Source organism: Pteropus alecto, unplaced genomic scaffold, assembly GCF_000325575.1.
Source record: "Pteropus alecto unplaced genomic scaffold, ASM32557v1 scaffold177, whole genome shotgun sequence".
NCBI lineage: Eukaryota > Metazoa > Chordata > Mammalia > Chiroptera > Pteropodidae > Pteropus > Pteropus alecto.
In genome coordinates this window covers 12,523,974-12,542,962 of record NW_006442207.1, presented here as the reverse complement: position 1 = coordinate 12,542,962, position 18,989 = coordinate 12,523,974, and the positions used below count along the sequence as shown (strand labels likewise).

General features: G+C 53.4%; 1 protein-coding gene and 1 non-coding gene across 2 annotated transcripts; one reads left to right on the top strand and one right to left on the bottom strand.

The window, feature by feature from the left end:
• Window positions 1–6: 6 nt before the first annotated feature.
• On the top strand, window positions 7–13,602 carry TRIM8 (tripartite motif containing 8). The gene is made up of 6 exons (XM_006920902.2): window positions 7–1,154; window positions 10,100–10,195; window positions 10,550–10,783; window positions 11,511–11,542; window positions 11,675–11,790; window positions 12,030–13,602. Exons 1-6 carry the CDS (start codon window positions 585–587, stop codon window positions 12,635–12,637), a joined length of 1,656 nt encoding a protein of 551 aa, XP_006920964.1. The 5' UTR covers window positions 7–584; the 3' UTR covers window positions 12,638–13,602.
• Window positions 13,603–18,355: 4,753 nt separating this feature from the next.
• Window positions 18,356–18,464, bottom strand: LOC112470188. Its single transcript, XR_003042877.1, has one exon. It is a non-coding gene; the product is annotated as a U6 spliceosomal RNA (small nuclear RNA).
• Window positions 18,465–18,989: the final 525 nt, after the last annotated feature.

The following is an 18,989-nucleotide window of genomic DNA, read 5'->3' as shown; positions in this document are numbered from 1 at the left end:
GCCCGCCTGCGCCCAGCAGCCCGCACCCGCAGACGGCCGGCCAGCCGGGGAGCACCGGCGCCATCGCCCAGGGACCGCTGGCTCGCCCCGCCCGCCTGGTCCGGATCTAGCAACCCTCGGTGCGGCCGCACTCGCTTCCCTGGTCCTCGGACCCCAGACGAGGCGAGGGAAGCGCGGCGCCGGCGAGCTGGGAGAGTGCCACCATTGCCGCCTCCGTCGTCGCTAGAGGAAGTGTGCGGTTCCCGGGCTCTGCCCTAGCCGCGCAGACGGGAGGCGGCCTCTTATATGGAATTTGGACCCCGGCGCTCCCTTCCAGGGCTGGTGCCCCGGCCGCGGCCCTGGCGCAGTCCACCGCCTCCCGCTAGGCGCTGGGGAGGAGGAAGAGACGCAGCCGGCTGCGCGCGCGGCGTGAGGACCGAGGCTCCCTCCTCCGGGGGGCGGGCGCGCGGAAGGCGCTGGTGACTGAGCGACTGTCGGGGCTGCCTAGGGCCGAAGTTCGGGGCTCGGTAGGCCTACAGCGGCACCGGCCCGACCCCCAGGGTTGGGGAATTGGGGAAGCCTGCCCCGGCCACCTGCCCTCAGCCATGGCGGAAAATTGGAAGAACTGCTTCGAGGAGGAACTCATCTGCCCCATTTGCCTGCATGTCTTCGTGGAGCCGGTGCAATTGCCGTGCAAACACAACTTCTGTCGGGGATGCATCGGTGAGGCATGGGCCAAGGACAGCGGCCTGGTGCGCTGCCCGGAGTGCAACCAGGCCTACAACCAGAAGCCGGGCCTGGAGAAGAATCTGAAGCTCACCAACATCGTGGAGAAGTTCAACGCCCTGCACGTGGAAAAGCCTCCCACGGCGCTGCACTGCGTGTTCTGCCGCCGAGGCCCCCCTCTGCCCGCACAGAAGGTCTGCCTGCGCTGCGAGGCGCCCTGCTGCCAGTCCCACGTGCAGACGCACCTGCAGCAGCCCTCCACCGCCCGCGGGCACCTCCTGGTGGAGGCGGACGACGTGCGGGCCTGGAGCTGCCCGCAGCACAACGCCTACCGCCTCTACCACTGCGAGGCCGAGCAGGTGGCCGTGTGCCAGTACTGCTGCTACTACAGCGGTGCGCATCAGGGACACTCGGTGTGCGACGTGGAGATTCGAAGGAATGAGATCCGGGCAAGTACCCTATACACACCAATCCCTACCGCCTGGGGACCACCCATCCGGACAGGCTGACTCTTGTGACATCATGCCAGAAGCCCCCTTCCAAAGTCTAATACTCTTAAAGTTTGAGGGCAAGGTCCTGGGAAGAAGGGTTTCTGATACATTCCTGCACCTGTGCTCATAGAGTCCATCTTGTGAGTCATTTATAGAATTGAGGTGTGGGGCTGTCAGGGGTAGACTTTGGGTGTTGCTTTTCCGTTTTGCGCATAGCTTCCTCCCCCAGCCTTGTTTCTGTAGGCCCAATGGGAAGTCACCAAGGCAGTGACCCAGGTTCTGCTTCTCCAGCTGCTGTTTATGTAATGAGTGTCCTGGTGCCGCTGCTGTGGCTGACATGATCCATGATGCTGGCATACCAATGAGGAAGTAAACAAAAGCAGCCATGTTAGTTTCAAGCCCTATTGGAAACACATTGGGGGGTGAAAGGAAGCTTCCGGAGGGAGAGCAGAACTTGGGGTATCTATATAGACAAGGCCTGGACAGCCAGTGGTGTCACCGGACAGTGCCTCTGCCTTTGGGATTATTCCCAATCGCCCACTCTCCATGTGTGAGAATCACTTCCCTCTGTGTGCTTGTGTGTGTTGCACGCGTCTGCATGAACAAACCTTAAAGTATGTGTCTTCACCCTGAGCCCTTTGCTCCCAGCCCAGCCCTCTATCACAGCCCTCCCACATTTGGGGAGGGGAAGTGGAAGACAGAAAAAGAATCCTGTGGGTTTAAGGTTGAGCCGCCTTGCAATCTGGTTTCAGGCAGCTGGCTCCCCTGGGCTGCCGGCTGAGTGATTACGGAACCAGAACCGCATCCCCTCCCATTGTATACACCCTGTAGCAGCAGCCAATGTCAAAACCGCCTTCCCCCTCAGGCCTCTGAGCTTGGCTTTGGAGCTGGACTGAGGCAATACTTCCGTCCCTTTCCGTCCCTTTCCGTCCCTTTCTGTGAGGGGGCTCCTCCTAGGTCCCTCCCTGGTCCCCTGGCTTTCAGGGTTGAGTCATACTAGAAGGAAGGGGTTGGCCTGAGTCTGTCTGAGCCATCTTAGAAGCCCCAGTTTGGGGCCTGGGGGTAAGGTTGAGCTTTCTTAGGACTGGGAATGTTTCTGGGTGGGGGCCCCTGGAGGCTAGTGGAGGCCAGTGGAGAGCTTGGGTATGAGGAAGCTCTGAGCAGGGGGACAGTTGTAGATGGTGGCCGTTTCCTGTGGGGGGACCAGTCGGAATGAGTCACTGTTTAGCAATTAAAAAACATACACACACAACTAACAAAAGGCAGGAGGGCCGCCACAGGCCGAGGGCAGGGACAGCAGATACAATTTGCTGTATAATTAGTTTCCAATTGGATGGGCTAGCTCTGGGTTTTTGTACCAGGATAAGTCCTCTGGTTTCTTAAAGGAAGTGTAGGGGATGGAGAGAGGAGCCATACCTCCCCTGCCTCCTTGTGCACAGACACAAGGATTAGAAAAGGCAGAAGCCTAGGGGAAGCAGGTGAGCCCCTGGTGGCCTCTGTCCTCCACCAGGACAGGCAGAGCCCAGACTTTCTCCAGTATTGGGTAGCTGCTGCTATTAATAAAGATGGAAGGCCTGGGGGTGGAGGCTGGGAAAAGGGCAGAGGCAGGAGAAAGGAGGCTGTCCAGTTCTCAGCCCTGGGATTGGCAGTGGAAAGTGAGAGGAGGGTAAAGATGGAGATGTGGCTGAAAGGAACAGAGGAAGGGACAGCAACCAGGGTGATGAGGGTATGTGTGCCGGCACCCAAGGATTTGCTCTTAGCTGTGTCCGAGTGCTAAGGGTGTCTTTCATCTTGGTGGTGGAAGAACAAAATTGTACCTGACTTGGTAGTAGGAGGTATCTCTAGATGTGTGTCTGTGTTTGAGTTTTTGAGGCTGTCTGCTTTGCCCTCAAATGCACCTGTCTCCCAGTTGTGCAGTGGGAGGGGTGTCACATACATGCAGAGTGTACCCCTTACCAGCAAGTCCCTGATCCCTGGCTTGTGGGAGGAACTGGATGGAAACAGGCACTGAACTTTGTGGGTGCTAATGAGTGTGTGTGTGAGTGTGTGTGTGTGTGTGTTCGTGTTCATGTGTTCGTTCCTGTTTCTGGTGTGGGAAGGCACAGAAGTAGTGGGTTGCCTCAGAACCAGATGTGCAATTCTGTTTGCTCAGCATCTGTGCCCCCCAGCCTGAGTCTCATCCCCGTCCAAACTCCCCTACTCTAGGCCCCCAGGATTCTCTTTGGTACCCCAGGGCGCTGGAGTTGGAAACCCTTTAATAGCCCGGCACCACTCAGTGTGAGCTGGACTTACTGAATGTGGGGGAAGGCGGGGAGACCCATCTTCGGGGAGGGTGTGAGCCTTGGGGAACCTGATAGAAGAACCCATTACATTCTCCATCTTCTCTAGGCCAGCCAGGGGAAGAGCCCTTTCCTGGGCCTCTTTTTCCCTTAGGAGTCTGTCTTAAAAGGCCTCTGCTGGGGCAGAGGATGAGGGCAACAGAATTCTCCCCGATATAGGAGCAAAAGCTTGGAGACCTGGCTTATGCCTTAAAATATAGCTCTACTTCTTGTGCTTCCTCTTCTGTCCTCCCGGGGGAAGGGAGAGGGCAGCTGCTGAAATGCCCTATCTGCTAGAAATAGAAAACCTCTCCCTGGCGGCCCCCACTCACTTACTCAAAAGCATTCACATGTGCATGGACCAATGTACTGGATTTTTTTGCAAGCAGGGACTAACAGTGGGGTCTCAGAGTCAGGCCTGTGAAGTCTTTTGTCCCACACTGCCCTTGGGAAGCCAGTGTGTAGACCACATTGCCCTGATGCCTGGATGCCCACTAGGTGGGCTCCAGAGACCACTTTCTGGGACATGCCTAGACCCAAATAAGTTCTCCCTTGGGGCTGGGGAAAGCTAAGGGCCCAAGATTAGGACATCCAGGTGGGCTCAGGCCTGGCAGCTTTAGGGGTTCATACCATCATCCAGTCCTCAGTTTAGGAGTTTATCTGAGCTATGGGGGACTGGTATGATCTGGGAGCACCCCTGTCTCATGACCTCCCTTAACATGGCAAGATGACCCACGATAAGGCCTAATTATGTGTGTGAGGGGCTATGCAGGATGTGTGTGTTTAGGTCATAGTTGTGCCTCCATGTCCTTCCTAGGACTCCTGGTGAAGGCTGTAAATGTTACTGGGACCCTGTTCCTTGCAGCCTTGGAGGTTTAGAGTTGAAAAGAGATGATCTCTGCTGAGGGGATTCCACTGCTTGAGCCAGTTTGCGGTTTGAAGCTGGTGGGGATGAGATTACCCTGCTGTTCACATTGTCCTTTGCTAGAGGGGTTGCACAGGTCTGCACCCCATGTGTCTGTCTCAGGGAGGCTGTGGGAGTGATGGCTGCCCTGGCCTAACCCACTCAGACAATACAGAGCCCTCCTCCCACCATACTCCTGAGGTCTTAGGCTATATGCATGTGAGGTGCGAGGGTCATATAGCTGCCCCTTCCTTGACCATCCTGAACCTGTGCAGAAGAGGGGCTTGGCTTGGCCTTCCTCCCTGGGCCCCAGGCAGAGATGAACCTCAAGCAGAGGCCCAGCCCCCCCCTCCACCTCTACCCCAAGATACTGCTGACACAGCCCGGCGCCTGTCATGCACGCCCTATTGATTCCTCTGCCTCCTGCAGCTCTGGGTGGCTATGCATCCATGTCAGTCTGCAGGTGTGTGTGTAGCCAGCATGTCTGTTTGTGTATCTCGCATGTGACTAATTTTTTATCCCACGTGTGTATCTCAGAGAAGGTACAATGTGAGCGGGTGACTTAATTATGTAGTTATGTGTCTCTTGTGGTGTGGGGTCAGAAAGATGTACAAGTGTGTGTTTGTGAGAGAGGAGAGTGTCTGCGTGCCCTACCTGCTGCACATCTGTGAGGTTAAGTTGAATGTGCGTGCATGACTGTCAGCATGAATATGCCAGGATGACTGCCTGCTCAGGCAGTAGTTGGTGGTTGAGTCTTGTGCAACTTTCTCACCTGGTTGGGTGAGTGTCGTGGGGGAAGGGGAAGATGAGATTCACCTTAGCGTGAGCTCGTTGCCTGTGGCGATATCCACGCTAGCAGCCTAGATGGATCCTGTGATGCTGTTTTTGGGGCACTCTGGTTGGGCATAGGAAGAAGGTGAGCCTGGCTTGAGCCCCTGCCCTGGACTGAGCAGGCAGGCCTGGTTGGCCTCATCCCTGGCTCTGGGAAAGCCTTCCATCCCGGCTGGCCTGGCATTCAAACCCAGACAAAGGGGGGCTTTCTCTCTCGCCTCTTTGTTCTGCTGCCCCAGAGCGCTGCTCTCTGCATGGCAAAAGCTAATTCAACTCTGCAGCTGGGAAACCCTCTCTGGGATCTGCCGGGCTTGCCTCCCAGGTGCTGCCTCTCTCCTTGCTCCTGCCCTGTAGCCTCTTCTCTCTGGGTTTGTGGTTGCCCCAGCCTGGGGGTTCAAAAGGTAGCCCAAGGTGGGAACTGAGGCACAGAAAGGGGCATGTAGGGCAGGCAGAAGCCGCTGGGAGACAAGGGGAGAGTGCTGTGGCCCAGAGAGAGAAGAGGCTAATGTACTCCTGGGATGAAGGCTTAAATAGGAGAGTCGGGGGTAGGTTTGGTGGTTGGGAAGATTAGCATAGGGTAGCTCTGGGGCAGCGGCTACAGCCAGAGCTGGAGCTGGTATGAAAGTCACCTGGGCAGAGGTCTGAGCAGGAAGAGGTGCTCCAGCAGTTTAGCTCCCTCTTCCTACCCCCCACTCACAAACCACAGGGGCTACTGGACCAAGCCCTGGCCTTGTCTGAAAACCTCAAGCCTGCTTCTGGCCCAGCCTCTGGGGCCCTGTTCCCTCCTGACCTTGCTTCTCTTCAAGGTTGAGTTGTAGGTTTTATTATTATTTATTAACTTTATATAGCCTAGAGTCCCCATGGCCTCACCCATCTGCCCAGGCCAGTCTGGCATCAAAAATGCCAGCTGGGTCTGGTCAGTCATGCTCCAGAGGGACATGAGTCTTTTCCAGGGCAGGAAAATAAGGGGCTTACAATTGCCCCCTCTCCAGGTGGGGAGGGGCGTTAGAGGGAGCAGCTCAAGGCATGGTGTAGCACACTGGGGGACAGGTATGAGGAGCAGGATGTGCCTTGGAGAAATGGGAATGGAGTGTTCCCAAGTCTGGATGCTTTTGCCCTCACAGACCCAGGAGCAAACCATGGAAGACCTTAGGTCCTAAGGATCAGGGACAGGGACAGGAGTGAGCAGGTCCCATCTGGGTCAGGAGTGCTGAGTGAGGCTTGGTCCCTCAGGTGCTTCTAGTCTAAACCATGGTTCCCCACTCCGCTCCTGCACACTTGAGCTGTGCCACAGTCCAGGTGACTTACTGTGGGCCAGGAGCAGTTTGTAAAGTGCCCCCCAACTCTGATTGAGAGCCCTTGCTCTTAATCAAGCTGGAAAATCTGGTCCTATCTCTCAGCCGTGGGTTTTTTCTAAGTGAGAAATGGGGCCTCAACTCTCAACAATTCCCTGGGGGGTCGGGATGGAAAGGAGGCTGCTGGTAATGGGGAGGGATCCAGGCCTTCCTTCCTCTGTTCTTCATCTTGCAGCTTCTCAGCAACCTGATGCAGTCATTTGGGGCAAACTGAAACCAAGGTGAGGGATAATGAAGGGGCAGCAGCTGGATAGTTCCCTGCTTTTCTCCAGATGTTATATGTGTCAGGATTAAGGTCACCTGGCCCCAGGGGAGGGCAGTCCTTGAAAAGGTGAGCTGGCCAGTGTGGGCCACCTCCCAGCCCTCTTTGGCTGTCAGCCCCTTTCCAGTTTCCTTCTCATTCATGCTGATGCCCTATACCTGCAGCAGAGACGGCAGCCCAACGGCCTCTGACCTACGAGAGGGGAAACGAAACCCAGCTACCTGCTAGGAAGTGTGGTACTGCCTTTGCTAGGCCTGGCCTGGGCTTCCAGCTCCGGAGGGCTCTGAGTAAGCAGGAACTAGGACCTGGGACCATGAAGCTAAGGGAAGATGCTGCCAGAACAGGCTCTGAGAAAAGCCTAGAAGAAGAGAGAAAGGGCTGAGCCCTTCCCCACCCCACCCCCACAAAAACTGGACAGGAGGTACCTCCCTTGGCTCTGCCCTGAAGAGTCAGCCATAAACTCCCTGAAGCATTTCAGGGGGGTGGGGAGGGACCTCCCCCTGGTCTAGAGGGTGGGAGTGGAGCAGCCCCATTCTTATCCTCTGAAGGAAACTGGGCTGGGAATCTGCCTGGAGCTGCCTTTCTTCTGCTCCTCACCTGGGACTTAGCATCCCCCTAATCCGATCCTGGTGGGTTTGGTCATGAGAAGCAGTTGGGCAGGAAGACTGCAGTACATAAATGTGTGGGCGTACATGGGGCCTGGTTTTCAGATATCCCGGGCACGGGGAGGCAAGAGTGGCCTAGAGTCTGAAATGCATTGAAGAGGGCCCTGTGCTCCTGAGTATAGCTAGGAGGCACCAAGCAGGCAAAAATTTGAGGGCCGTTTGTTACAGGGGAGGTAAAAAGTGCTAATGTCCCTAAAGAAGGGTCCTGTCCACCTCACCTCCATGCAGGCTTCCCTCAGTTGTCTAGGGCCTTCAGCAGGCCCAGCCTTTACTGTGCAGAGCTTTGGGAGCAAGCATATGTGTGGCTGTGTGCAAAAGTGTGCATGAGGTGTTCTCAGGGCCCTGGTGGCGATGTGTGCTTATGTGTCTGTGCATTTGTACACATGTATCTGGGCAGTAATTCCGGGGGCTGCCTGCCCTCTTCACACGACTTTGGGCAGTTTCACAGGCAGAGAGGATGTGTGATTACCTCTCTTCCTGCCCCCCACCCAGCAGTGTTTCTTCACAGGTGCTGACTCTCAGGTTGGCAAGAGACCCCTGTGCATGTTGGGCTGGGATGGGAGCCTGCTGGAAGGACAGGGTATCCTGGTGCTGGTTTTTAGAGGTCCAGTCCTGGGTCACTGAAAGGTCAGGTAGTTGGGGGAGCGGTTTGCCCCGGGTTCTGCAGCTTAGAATCTGACAGCCTGACCCCCACCTCCTCCTCTCCCCAGAGTCCTGGTTTTTTGTTTCCAGGGTAGCCACCAACACAAAATGTGGTCACTGAACTCTCTTACTGGCCTTCGTTTCCCTATATGTAAAATGGATTGGGCGAGTGAGAAAGGGACTGGTGGCAGCTTCAGAAGCCAGCTGGGTATGTGGGACTGGAGGTCATGGGGTCAAACTTGAAGGTCACTCCGTGGCCCACACAGAGGAAGAAACGTAAGAATTTCTTATTGAACAGACACTGTGAGCTAGGCTCTGTGCAGTTTGCTTTGCAAATCTTATTTTGTGTGCAAAACCCATGAGTTTATTCAGTAAACATGTTATGCATTTGTAGGGTGCTGGGGCCTTTGTGTGGCCTAGCCGAGAAGGGAAGTGGAAAAAGACAGCAGCAAAGCTCTATTTTCAAGAAGCCTTGAGGGTTGTAAGGAGAGCAAACCATGGTTTGTGAGACAGACTAGAAAATAGTGTGTCCCATAGATATTTCTGGGGTGATGGTATATTTTGTATCTATAATGTTTAGTACATTAGCCACTAGCTCTATGCAGCTATTGAGCGCTTAAACTGAGGCTGATGCAACTGAAGAACTGATGTTTAATTTAATGTATTGTTAATTAACTTAAATTTAAATAGTCACGTGTGACTATTGGCTATCGTGTATTGGACAGCACAGCTATAGAGGGAGGGAAGAATGTGACAGCCCCACTGCATGGCCAGGATAGGGAGAGATCTGCACATACTCTGAGCAGGGGCCATGAAGAGTTTCCTAGAAAAGTAGGGCCTCAAGTTGAGCCTTGAAGGATAGATAAGGAGGAGGAGGAGGCATTGCGGCCTGCAGAAGAGTTAAAATTGGGGCAAGATACTAGCCCACCTGGCTGAGCGAGTCAGGTCTTAAGAGAGCCTTCATTACCATGCCAAAATGTTTGAAAGGAGGAAGTCACTGAGGGTTCTAGAGCAGGGACAAGACCCTATTTGCCGAGGTGTGTCAGGCCAGAGGGGGATGACATGATGGATGGAGCAGCCAGGATGGGCAGGGCTGGGAGGATAGAGGTTGTAGAGATGAGAGATTAAGGGCTGAGATGAGCAGCTTGGTTCAGCACCTTCCAGCAGACTGGCCTTGGATCTTAGGAGAGCCAGAGTCTCCTTTCCACCTCGGTCCAACTGAGGGGCTGAGGGAGCTAGCAAGGACTTCAGAGGCCTAGCTCTCAGCATCAAGAACAAGGGTTGAGATGGCTGGCTTGATGCTTCCAAGTATAGAGTGAGATCTCTGTCCTGGGCCACAGGGCCTATATGACCTTGGAAGTTTGTTTGATCCTCTGCATCTTAGGTACTTATCTCCAAGACAGGGCTCTCCAGAGAGAGGCAGCATGGATAAGAATAGACCCTACTGCTAGATCGCCTAGGTTTGTATCCCAGCTCTGCCACTTACTAGCTGTGCACTTTGGATGAATTACTTAACTTCTCTGGTTTCCTGTTCTCTGGAATGAGAGTAATAATAGTACTTACCTCATAACATTACTAGGGCGATTAGATTAGTCTGGGCAGCGGGGGCGGGGGTGGGGGCGGGATTTGTTAAAACAGAGGCTGGTCTGACCCTGCCCTCAGAAAGCTCATGGTTTAGATGTGTGTGAGAAGCTATTCCAGGCTTTTTGTTCCTGGGAACAGGCTGGCCAGACAGCTGTCACCAACCAGGCCCCTGGGATTGCACGGGGCCCGGAAGGGGCTGGATGGCAGAAATTTTAGGTCATTTGGGTCAGAGGATCTATAGGATGAGAGTGTTTTATAGAAGGAAGGATGGTGCTCACCTATGCTTGGTAATGGGTAGAGCTATGGCCCCTTCTGATGCCCCTGCCCCAACTGTCCCTGCAGAAGATGCTGATGAAGCAGCAGGACCGGCTGGAGGAGCGAGAGCAGGACATTGAGGACCAGCTGTACAAACTCGAGTCAGACAAGCGCCTGGTGGAGGTAGCTAAGCCCAAGCTTATGGTATGGGGTGAGGGTGGCTTGGGTGCAGGGCCTTGGGCTAGTTCCTTACTTGGAGTAGGATCTATTGCATGATCGGCTCTGTGCCAGAACCCCTTGGTCAGTCATTTAATGAGCTGTTCATAGATGAGCCCCACTGGTGCCAGGGGTACTTGGCACAGAGCCTTATGCAAGCAGCAGGGAATTGGCAGGTCAGACCTTGCCCTCGGGAGCCCTGGGCAGCCTGGGAGTTTGGGGTCCCAGACTCCATCATCCAGGATGTGAGACAGGCAGGAGCAGCAGCCAGAGGTCACCAGTGCTCACTTGCCTGCACACTCTTACCTCTTGTGCCTGCAGGAGAAGGTGAGCCAACTGAAGGAGGAAGTACGGCTGCAGTATGATAAGCTGCACCAGCTGCTGGATGAGGACCTGCGGCAGACGGTGGAAGTTCTGGACAAGGCCCAGGCCAAGTTCTGCAGTGAGAACGCAGCGCAGGCGCTGCACCTCGGGGAGCGCATGCAGGAGGCCAAGAAGTTGCTGGGCTCCTTGCAGCTACTCTTCGACAAGACGGAGGATGTCAGCTTCATGAAGGTGGGCTGGGCTCAGGACCTGCTGGTTGTACCCAGGAGCATTCCTAAATTGGAGTCTGCAGTTCTTTGCTCCCCAACCAAATTGCCCCACCAGTGTGCTCACAGAGCTTTAAAATCACCTGTTCTTTCTAGCTTCGTGACCTTGGGCAAATCATATATGTTCCCTATGCCTTAGTTTCCTCACCTACAAAATGGGTTTGATAATACAGCTCTACTATCCTTTATCCTCAATTCCAAATTTTAAAACTCTCTGCAAACTCAAAAAAATTCTGAATTTTTTTTTGAGTTTGCAGAGAGTTTTAAAATTTGGCAAAAATTGAATGTTGGCAATTTAAGATCTTTATCTTGCTTGGTACAAATATTCAAACATTTTGCTATAGAAACATGGATGTATTGGATTATGGTGCCTACTGGGGATGATATGTAATATATTTCCCTTATGAAATCTGCTATCTGCAGAACCTTTCTCCTAGGGTAGTTGTGTAGATGAGACGATGGATGTATAAAAAGCATTTACACTGTTGTCTGTCATGTAATAAGTGTTTAGTAAATGTTAGCTATTCTTATCTTCTAAAACTGGAGATACCACCACTACCCCCACCACCCCAGTCACACTCTGGCCAGAATCATAGGGTCAGCCTTGCCTGGGGAGAGGGAGGATGGAGTGGCTTTCATCTTTCCCTCTCTCATGCTGCCTTTTCCACTGACAACATTTTCTCTCCCCCTAGAACACCAAGTCTGTGAAAATCCTAATGGACAGGTGAGCAGATGGCCACCAGCGCTCAGGGAACACATCTCAGGAGGATGGGGAGGGCCAGGCCCACGGCGGGGAGGTAGGGCGGGCTCACTGGTGATACCTCCTCACAGCAGATGCCCCGTCCACTGCCCCCAGGACTCAGACCTGCACGGGCAGCAGCCTTTCTCCCCCTAAGATTGGCCACTTGAACTCCAAGCTCTTTCTGAACGAGGTGGCCAAGAAGGAGAAGCAGCTGAGGAAGATGCTAGAAGGTGAGTGTGGGGTCTTCAGTGGAGGGGAGAGAGCCCTTCGGGCAGGGGTAAATGCCAGAGCCTTCCCTCTGAGAGGCAGTGTGGCCTAGTCAGGAAGACCTTTCTTCATATCCTGGCTTTGCCACTTCTAGCTGTGGGACCTTGGCTTGGCCCAATAGATGAAGAAGGTCCCCATGGGAGAGGAGGCCTGGGTTGCTTGGGTGGGAACTTCAGCAACTTTTGCCCCAAACTCTCCACAGGCCCCTTCAGCACACCGGTGCCCTTCCTGCAGAGCGTCCCCCTCTACCCTTGCGGCGTGAGCAGCTCTGGGGCAGAAAAGCGCAAGCACTCAACGGCCTTCCCTGAGGCCAGTTTCCTAGAGACGTCATCAGGCCCCGTGGGCAGCCAGTATGGGGCAGCAGGCGCAGCCAGCAGCGAGGGCCAGTCAGGGCAGCCCCTGGGGCCCTGCAGCTCCACGCAGCACTTGGTGGCTCTGCCGGGTGGCGCCCAACCAGTGCACTCAAGTCCTGTGTTCCCCCCATCGCAGTATCCTAATGGCTCCGCTGCCCAGCAGCCTATGCTCCCCCAGTATGGCAGCCGCAAGATTCTCGTCTGTTCTGTGGACAACTGTTACTGTTCTTCCGTGGCCAACCATGGCGGCCACCAGCCCTACCCCCGCTCCGGCCATTTCCCCTGGACAGTGCCCTCACAGGAGTACTCACACCCGCTCCCGCCCACACCCTCCGTCCCCCAGTCCCTTCCTGGCCTGGCGGTCAGAGACTGGCTCGACGCCTCCCAGCAGCCTGGCCACCAGGATTTCTACAGGGTGTATGGGCAGCCGTCCACCAAACACTACGTGACGAGCTAACGCCACGCAGGCGGCGGGGCACTGGGGAGTCTTCCCCCCTAGCCCCCAGTGGCTCGGGAATTATGCATCCAGAGACCTGCCCTTATACTTTCCTGTCCTCCCTCCCTTCCTCTTTCATTCCCCCAAGTCTTGTCCTTTTGGATTTTGTTTTGTTTGGGCTTTTTTTTTTTTTTTATGAATCTCTTGGACGCAGAGGTGACAGTGGGAGCTAGCCTGGACGGGGGCCGCAGGTGGCCCTGGAGCTGGGAATGCGTCTACCTCAAGGCGCTGAGCTCTTTCTCTGTCTCTCCTTTTTTCTTCCACTCCTTCCCCTTCCCATTCCCATGGCTGGAAGGAGCCTCAGCTTCCCCTAATGCCTTGGGGGTTGGGGGAAACCCTCTTCACCTAGCCCTGGGAGGAAAGACCAGTGCCCACTGGCCTGCTTCTCTTGTTTTTCTTTTGGGCAGTTTGATCACAGACTGAGTAAGGAATGACCTATAGATTGTGGGGTTTTTGTTTTTTAATTTTTTTAAAACCAAGAATGATTTCTCCTGCTTTCTTTTCACCATCCTCCCAGACGGAGTTCAATGGCCACTTCTCAAGCAGCTTTTGGCACCTTCAGCCTCAGAGTGGAATTTTACAGACAGGAACCCCATGTCCAGGAAAGGGGAAAAGGAACTTTGCCAATGATAGTGACCACAGAAAAAGCAAATAATAATAATATTAATAATAATAAAGAGAAATAAAAGAAATAATAAAATAAAAATCCATAGCACAGCCCTTGTTGAGGTCAGCCCTTGTTGAGGGGGAGGAGGGGCTGCCCCCAGTTGGGTCCTTGCCTGGAGTTTGACACAGCAACTTCCTGTAGTGAGCACTTTGTATGAATTGTGGACTTCCTGTTATCAAGGCGCAGGTATTTATTCTGTAATCTGTCTAGAGCACACACCGAAATCCGACCTTCTAATAAACATAATGGCGCAGTCCCACTCCCTGCCTCGCCTCTTACCCCAACTCCCCCAGGCCTGGTGTGGGGATGGGCCTTCTGGGATGAAAGCCCCTGCCCTCCTTGCTTTCATTCTCTCCTGGGTCTAGCCTGTTCCAGGACCCTGAGCTGAGTGTCAATTCATAAGGCACTAACTACATCTACGCTCAGCCCTAGGTTCATCTGACATATACTTGCTGAGGGTCTCCCAGGCCCAGCCCCCTGCATGGGCCTTGGCTTGTCTGAGCAACATGGTCTTAGGACAGACAAAGGAAGAAATATCTTTATGAATCTCGCAAAGTTTACCTCTTTCAGTCCACAAATATTTAACGAGCACATGCTAAGTGCCAGGCACTGTGCAAGTCACTGGGCATAAAAGCAAAGCAGACCCTGTCTTCTTGGAATTTAGTCTAATTGGGCCTTGGCCCCCACTGGGAGGGTGGGGTTACTCAGTTCCATGTTTCCTTTGGTGACTCGGGCCCTAGCCCTTAATCATGGAGGAAGAGTAGGCAGGAAAATCTTTGGCTCTGGGAGGCATGGAAGTAGGATAGTAAGGTGAAAAATACATCCTACCCACACCCCCTTTGGCAGAGCTTCTCAAAGCATGTTGGGAGCTTATTAAAAGGGCTGATCCCTGGAGCCCCACTTAGGCTCAGTGGAAATCAATGAGGGCCCAGGAATCTGCATTTTTTTACTCCCCAGTAATTCTGAGACATCCCGGGTTTTGAGAAGTGCTGCCATGAGGGACTGTCCAGGGTCCTGCTTGTCACAGGGACCCGTTGGGGTAGAAGGAGGAGCTGGGGCACACCAAGGGCCTTCTTTACAGGGAAGCTGACCTTTAAAAAAGATCCTTGGTTTGTTGCCTAACACTGCAAGGATCTACTTACATTGTAAAGCAGCCTATACTCTTCCATATAGTAGCTTCCATACAGTAAGGGAGACTATTTTGCTGTGTGCTTAGTTCTCTTTGCCCTTGTCTGGGTAGAATCAGGGCCTGAGCACCTCCCACCGCAAGAAGCCTAGAGCAAGGCAGGGAGCGGTGTGTAAGTCCCGTGCCAGGGGTCCAAGCCTCACCAACCCCTAGTCACCCATCTTAAAAAAGTAAGGACACAAATTAGAGGACATGATCAGGCCATTTGGGCTGCCCAGACCAAACGAGTCTTGGTTTTGCCAAGTACCTCTGTCCCGTCCTGTGGGAGTAGAAAATGACTCAGTATGAGGTGGGTGGACCATTGCTTCGTTGCTCCCCCTTCCCCACTTAGGGAGCCAAAGCCAGGAGCAGGATGGCAACAGCTGGCCTGCCCCCATCTTGTCCTCTGCACCTGTTTGAGGCTAAAGAGACAGGGCAGAGAGCTAGAGCACAGTGGCCCTCCAGCTATGGGTGGAGGGATGCCTGTGGGCAGGTGCTGGTGGACAGACAAGACATTTAACTCCACTCACATCTGTTCCTGTCCCACCATCCCTTTCTCTAGTTGTCAGGAACCCTAAGACATCATCTGTGCCAAGAGTTGGAAGCCAAGACAGAAGGCTGCCCAATTTCTTTCCCACTTGGCCTAGTTTTGTTTTAGCTAATGGGAGGGGTCCTTTTTCCAGGTACATCAATCAGATTGAGAAATAGAGGGTGGCTCAGGTTGAGGGTGGGATGGGCTTGAGGCCCCTCCCCCAGATCCCAGCTCTGAAAGCCCACCCCAAACAACTACACACTCAGGCACACAGGCTGTGGGCGAAGCAGCCAGCTGCCTGGAGTATGGCCTGGGGGTGCCTGGGCAGTCTGGATGCAGGGATAAGCTAACCCCATCCAGCTGTCCCCAGCCACCCAGCTGTCCCTGGCTTTGTGGTAACAGCTGTCACCCACCTCCCAAAAGGGCCAGGGACAGAGGAGGCCCAGAAAGAGCTGGAGTTGCCCCAGGAAACAGGGCCTGCTGGAGAAGGCGTGGAAGCGGGGTGCTTCCGTACACTGCACTGGTGTGCACACTTAGGCACCTCTCGCACCCACAGGCACACCCTGTGCCTCAATCCGCGAACCACTAAGAGATACCGGCTCTCACATCCCCGGCGTGGCCCTCCCGACTTTCCCCGAGAGGCGGTCACAACTCCCCTTTCCGGGAAGGGCTGGGTGTCGGGAAAGCTTCTTCCCCCACCCCACTGACGGGGGGCAGCGGTTCCTGTGGCCCAGATGTGCGGGGCCCGCCGGGAGGCGACCGCTGGAGGGTTTCTGCGCCCTCCACCCCCGCCGGCCCGAGCTCTTTCATGTCCCTGCCCTCCCGGGTCCCAGCCTGAGCCGAGCAGCTGCGCCCTGCTCCCCGCCCCCAGCCTCTCTCCCAGCTGTCTTTGGGGTGGGGCAGGGCAGCTGGGGAACAGCTGCAAGGCAGGGGTGGGGGCGGGACTCGGGTGCCCCCTGAAACATCCAGAAACAGTCTCCATGCCCAGGTGGGGGTGCAGGGGGCCAGGGGAGGGCAAAGCCTGAGGGCTGGTCGGCTCCTCCGCCCCTCCCCCAGTCCATCTGGCCGGGCCAGCTGAGAGCCCGGTAGACCCCAGATCAAAGCTGCCACCGGGCTTCAAAGGGCACCCTGGCGGGTGGGGTAGCGGGGAACTCCCCGAGCAGCGACGCCGCTGAGTCAGCGCTCCAGGCCCCTCTCTCCAAGTCAAGACCCCACGTTCTAATCTCATTTCTGGGTTCCTCAGGCCCTGTTCACACCCGCCCACTCAGACTCTATCGTTGTGACCATGCTCTTTCCTCAGACACCTTCATTTTCTCCCATCCGAGGGTGGGGGAGAACCGATGAACACTTTCAGGACCAGACCTGTCCCCCTGGGGGATTCCCTACCCCACCTCTGACTTCTGTAAATTCCAGGGCGGGGTGAGGGTGGGGGAGAGGGCGGAGGGTCTAGGACCTGTCCTTCCCCAACCTAACGCTCTAGGTCTACAGAGAAAGGCGGTAGGTCTACCTTGCTGGGGCCATGGAGTAAAGAGAAGTGGAAAAGGATCCCTGGGTATCCCTGGACAGACCCCACCACGTTTTTACCCCTCTTCTAAAGTGATTACCTCCCTGTATGATTTTGGACAACTCTTACTTAGAAGTGCTTTAGAAACAGTAGTCTCTTACCAAACTTTGGGTGGTGAACACACAATACAATATGCAGATGATATAGAACTGTACACTTAAAACTTACATAATCTTACTAACCAAGGTCACCCAAATAAATTTAATAAAATAAAAAAGAAATCACAGTGGTCTCTAGAATCTGGGATCCTGGTACCAGTTCTAGAACCCTGTGAGTCTTGTCTTTTTGAGTTAGAGGAATAAAATTGAGGGCACTCTTGGATTGCCCCTTCTCTATACTCTGTGCACAAGTACTGAGTCAAGGGCCTAGGATTCAAGGCTAAGATCCCAGAAACTTCACTGAAGGCTAAGGGGAATGGGAAACAGACCAGAGTGTGGCACAGAGGCAATTAGGGTTGGGAGGCTCATAGGGGAGAGGCTAGAGACCTGGACCAGCAGGGGGCTGGCCTTAGGAACATCACCTTCTTCCTTCAGCTTCCTTCTTTCTTCCCCCAACATTCTATCCTTTCCAGCTTCACCCCAAAGGCTTTCTTCCCTTCCGGGGCAGGATATATTCACTCTCTGAATTCCTCCAGCTGCAGAGAACTTAACAACTCAAGACACTCTGTCTACAGTGAAAGCTCTTAAAAATAAATAGAAGTCTGGTGGATAGAGCTTTGGCCTCTACCATATTCTTCATGGTGTATGGGAAGCACATCCCTGAGTGAGGGAAACATTCAAGAGCCCAGGGCTTCTTCTCTAAAGTCCCCTCTCCCTGGCATTTATGATGCAGGGACTTGGCAATGGACTTAACCCAGAGTTCTGCACTGGGAGTCCGAATGTTTCCTCCACCGGTGACCAATTTTCTTTTTTTTAAATTGTTTTGTGGTTCATTCCTCTCAACTGCAGCAAACTGGGATATTTATTTCTCCTTGTACTCGATCTTTAACAATTGGATATTTCTTGAGAAAGAACCCATCTGCTCAATGCCATGGGTTATTTTTTATTATTTACATTGAGGCGGGAAGAGAGTAATGTATGGGGTGGTATGAGGCATAGTTTTCAACAGCTTATAGGATGCGGGGTGGGCAACGTCTCAAAATTACAAGTGGAATGAAAGAGTAGGCTACCAAGAATTGAGTATTAAGGGTGATGTGGACGTCCGGTCTACCTGGAAAAAAAAAACATGGCAGTGAGTCAATTGATATGTGGATTCCTGGATGCCTGATAGTTGTCATCAGATACTCTTCTTGTCTGTGCCTGTTGCAGGACAATGAGCAGGGATGCAAACGTGCAGCTAGCTCATGGCCTAATAGACAGGGACTCTCAAGCCATACCAAATGTCATCCCCAACACTGCAGCCCTGAGCTCCACTCATCAAAATTGTATACTTAGAGTAAGTCTTTCAGCAGCCCATGTGGTTCCAGGCCCTAGTTCTCTTCTGATCCCTCTGCCTGATTGTCTACCTAGCCCCAGAGTCTCGCCTCCTTTGTGTACCCCTCTCCACCTTCTCCAGAGTGGGTGTTGGGAGTACTGAAATGATGCATGTAAAGTGCCAGGCTTGGTGCTGACAATGTCTGCTTTCAGACATTGATAGCTATCATGTTTATGTTCCTTTGGGTCAACCACACTCCCATGCACTTAAACACTCTTGCTTGTTTTTTTTCTTTTTTCTTTTGATGCCTTTAGATGCATTTTATTGGTTTTCTTTCAGAATATATGGAATGCTTCATGAATTTATGTGTCATCCTTATGCAAGGGCCATGCTAATCCTCTCTGTATTGTTCCAATTTTTTAGTACATGTGCAGCCAAAGTGAGCACTTGGTATTTTAACCAACTCTGGTTACAAGCTTCATAGCTTACATGTCCACTAGCTTGTGCATCCCTGGAGGACATGAAATATTAGTCATCTTTGATTTTTCAGAGCCTGGAATGGTGCCTGTTTTATTCATTCATTCATTCATTCATTCATTCATTCGACAAATAGTTATCGAGGTCCTTCTAATACTGGACACTATTCCAAAGTTGGAGATACTTTGGTTAACAAAACAGACAAGCTCTTTTGCCCTCTTGGAGCTGATAATTTAACAAGGAAGAGATAGGTGACAACTAATAAATCAGTAAATGTTTGTTACCAATAATTACTATAAAGGGAAGTAAAACAAGGTGAGGGGGATTGGGCAAAATAGTAGGGGAGAGGGGGCATGGCAATTTTTATATAGGGAGGCAGTCGGGCATGGGTTTATTGAGGTGACATTGAGCAGAGACTCCAGAATGTGAGGAGGCAAGGTCTGGGCTATCTGGAGCAAGAGTGTGGAGGCAGAGGGAACAAGCCAAAAGGCCTGA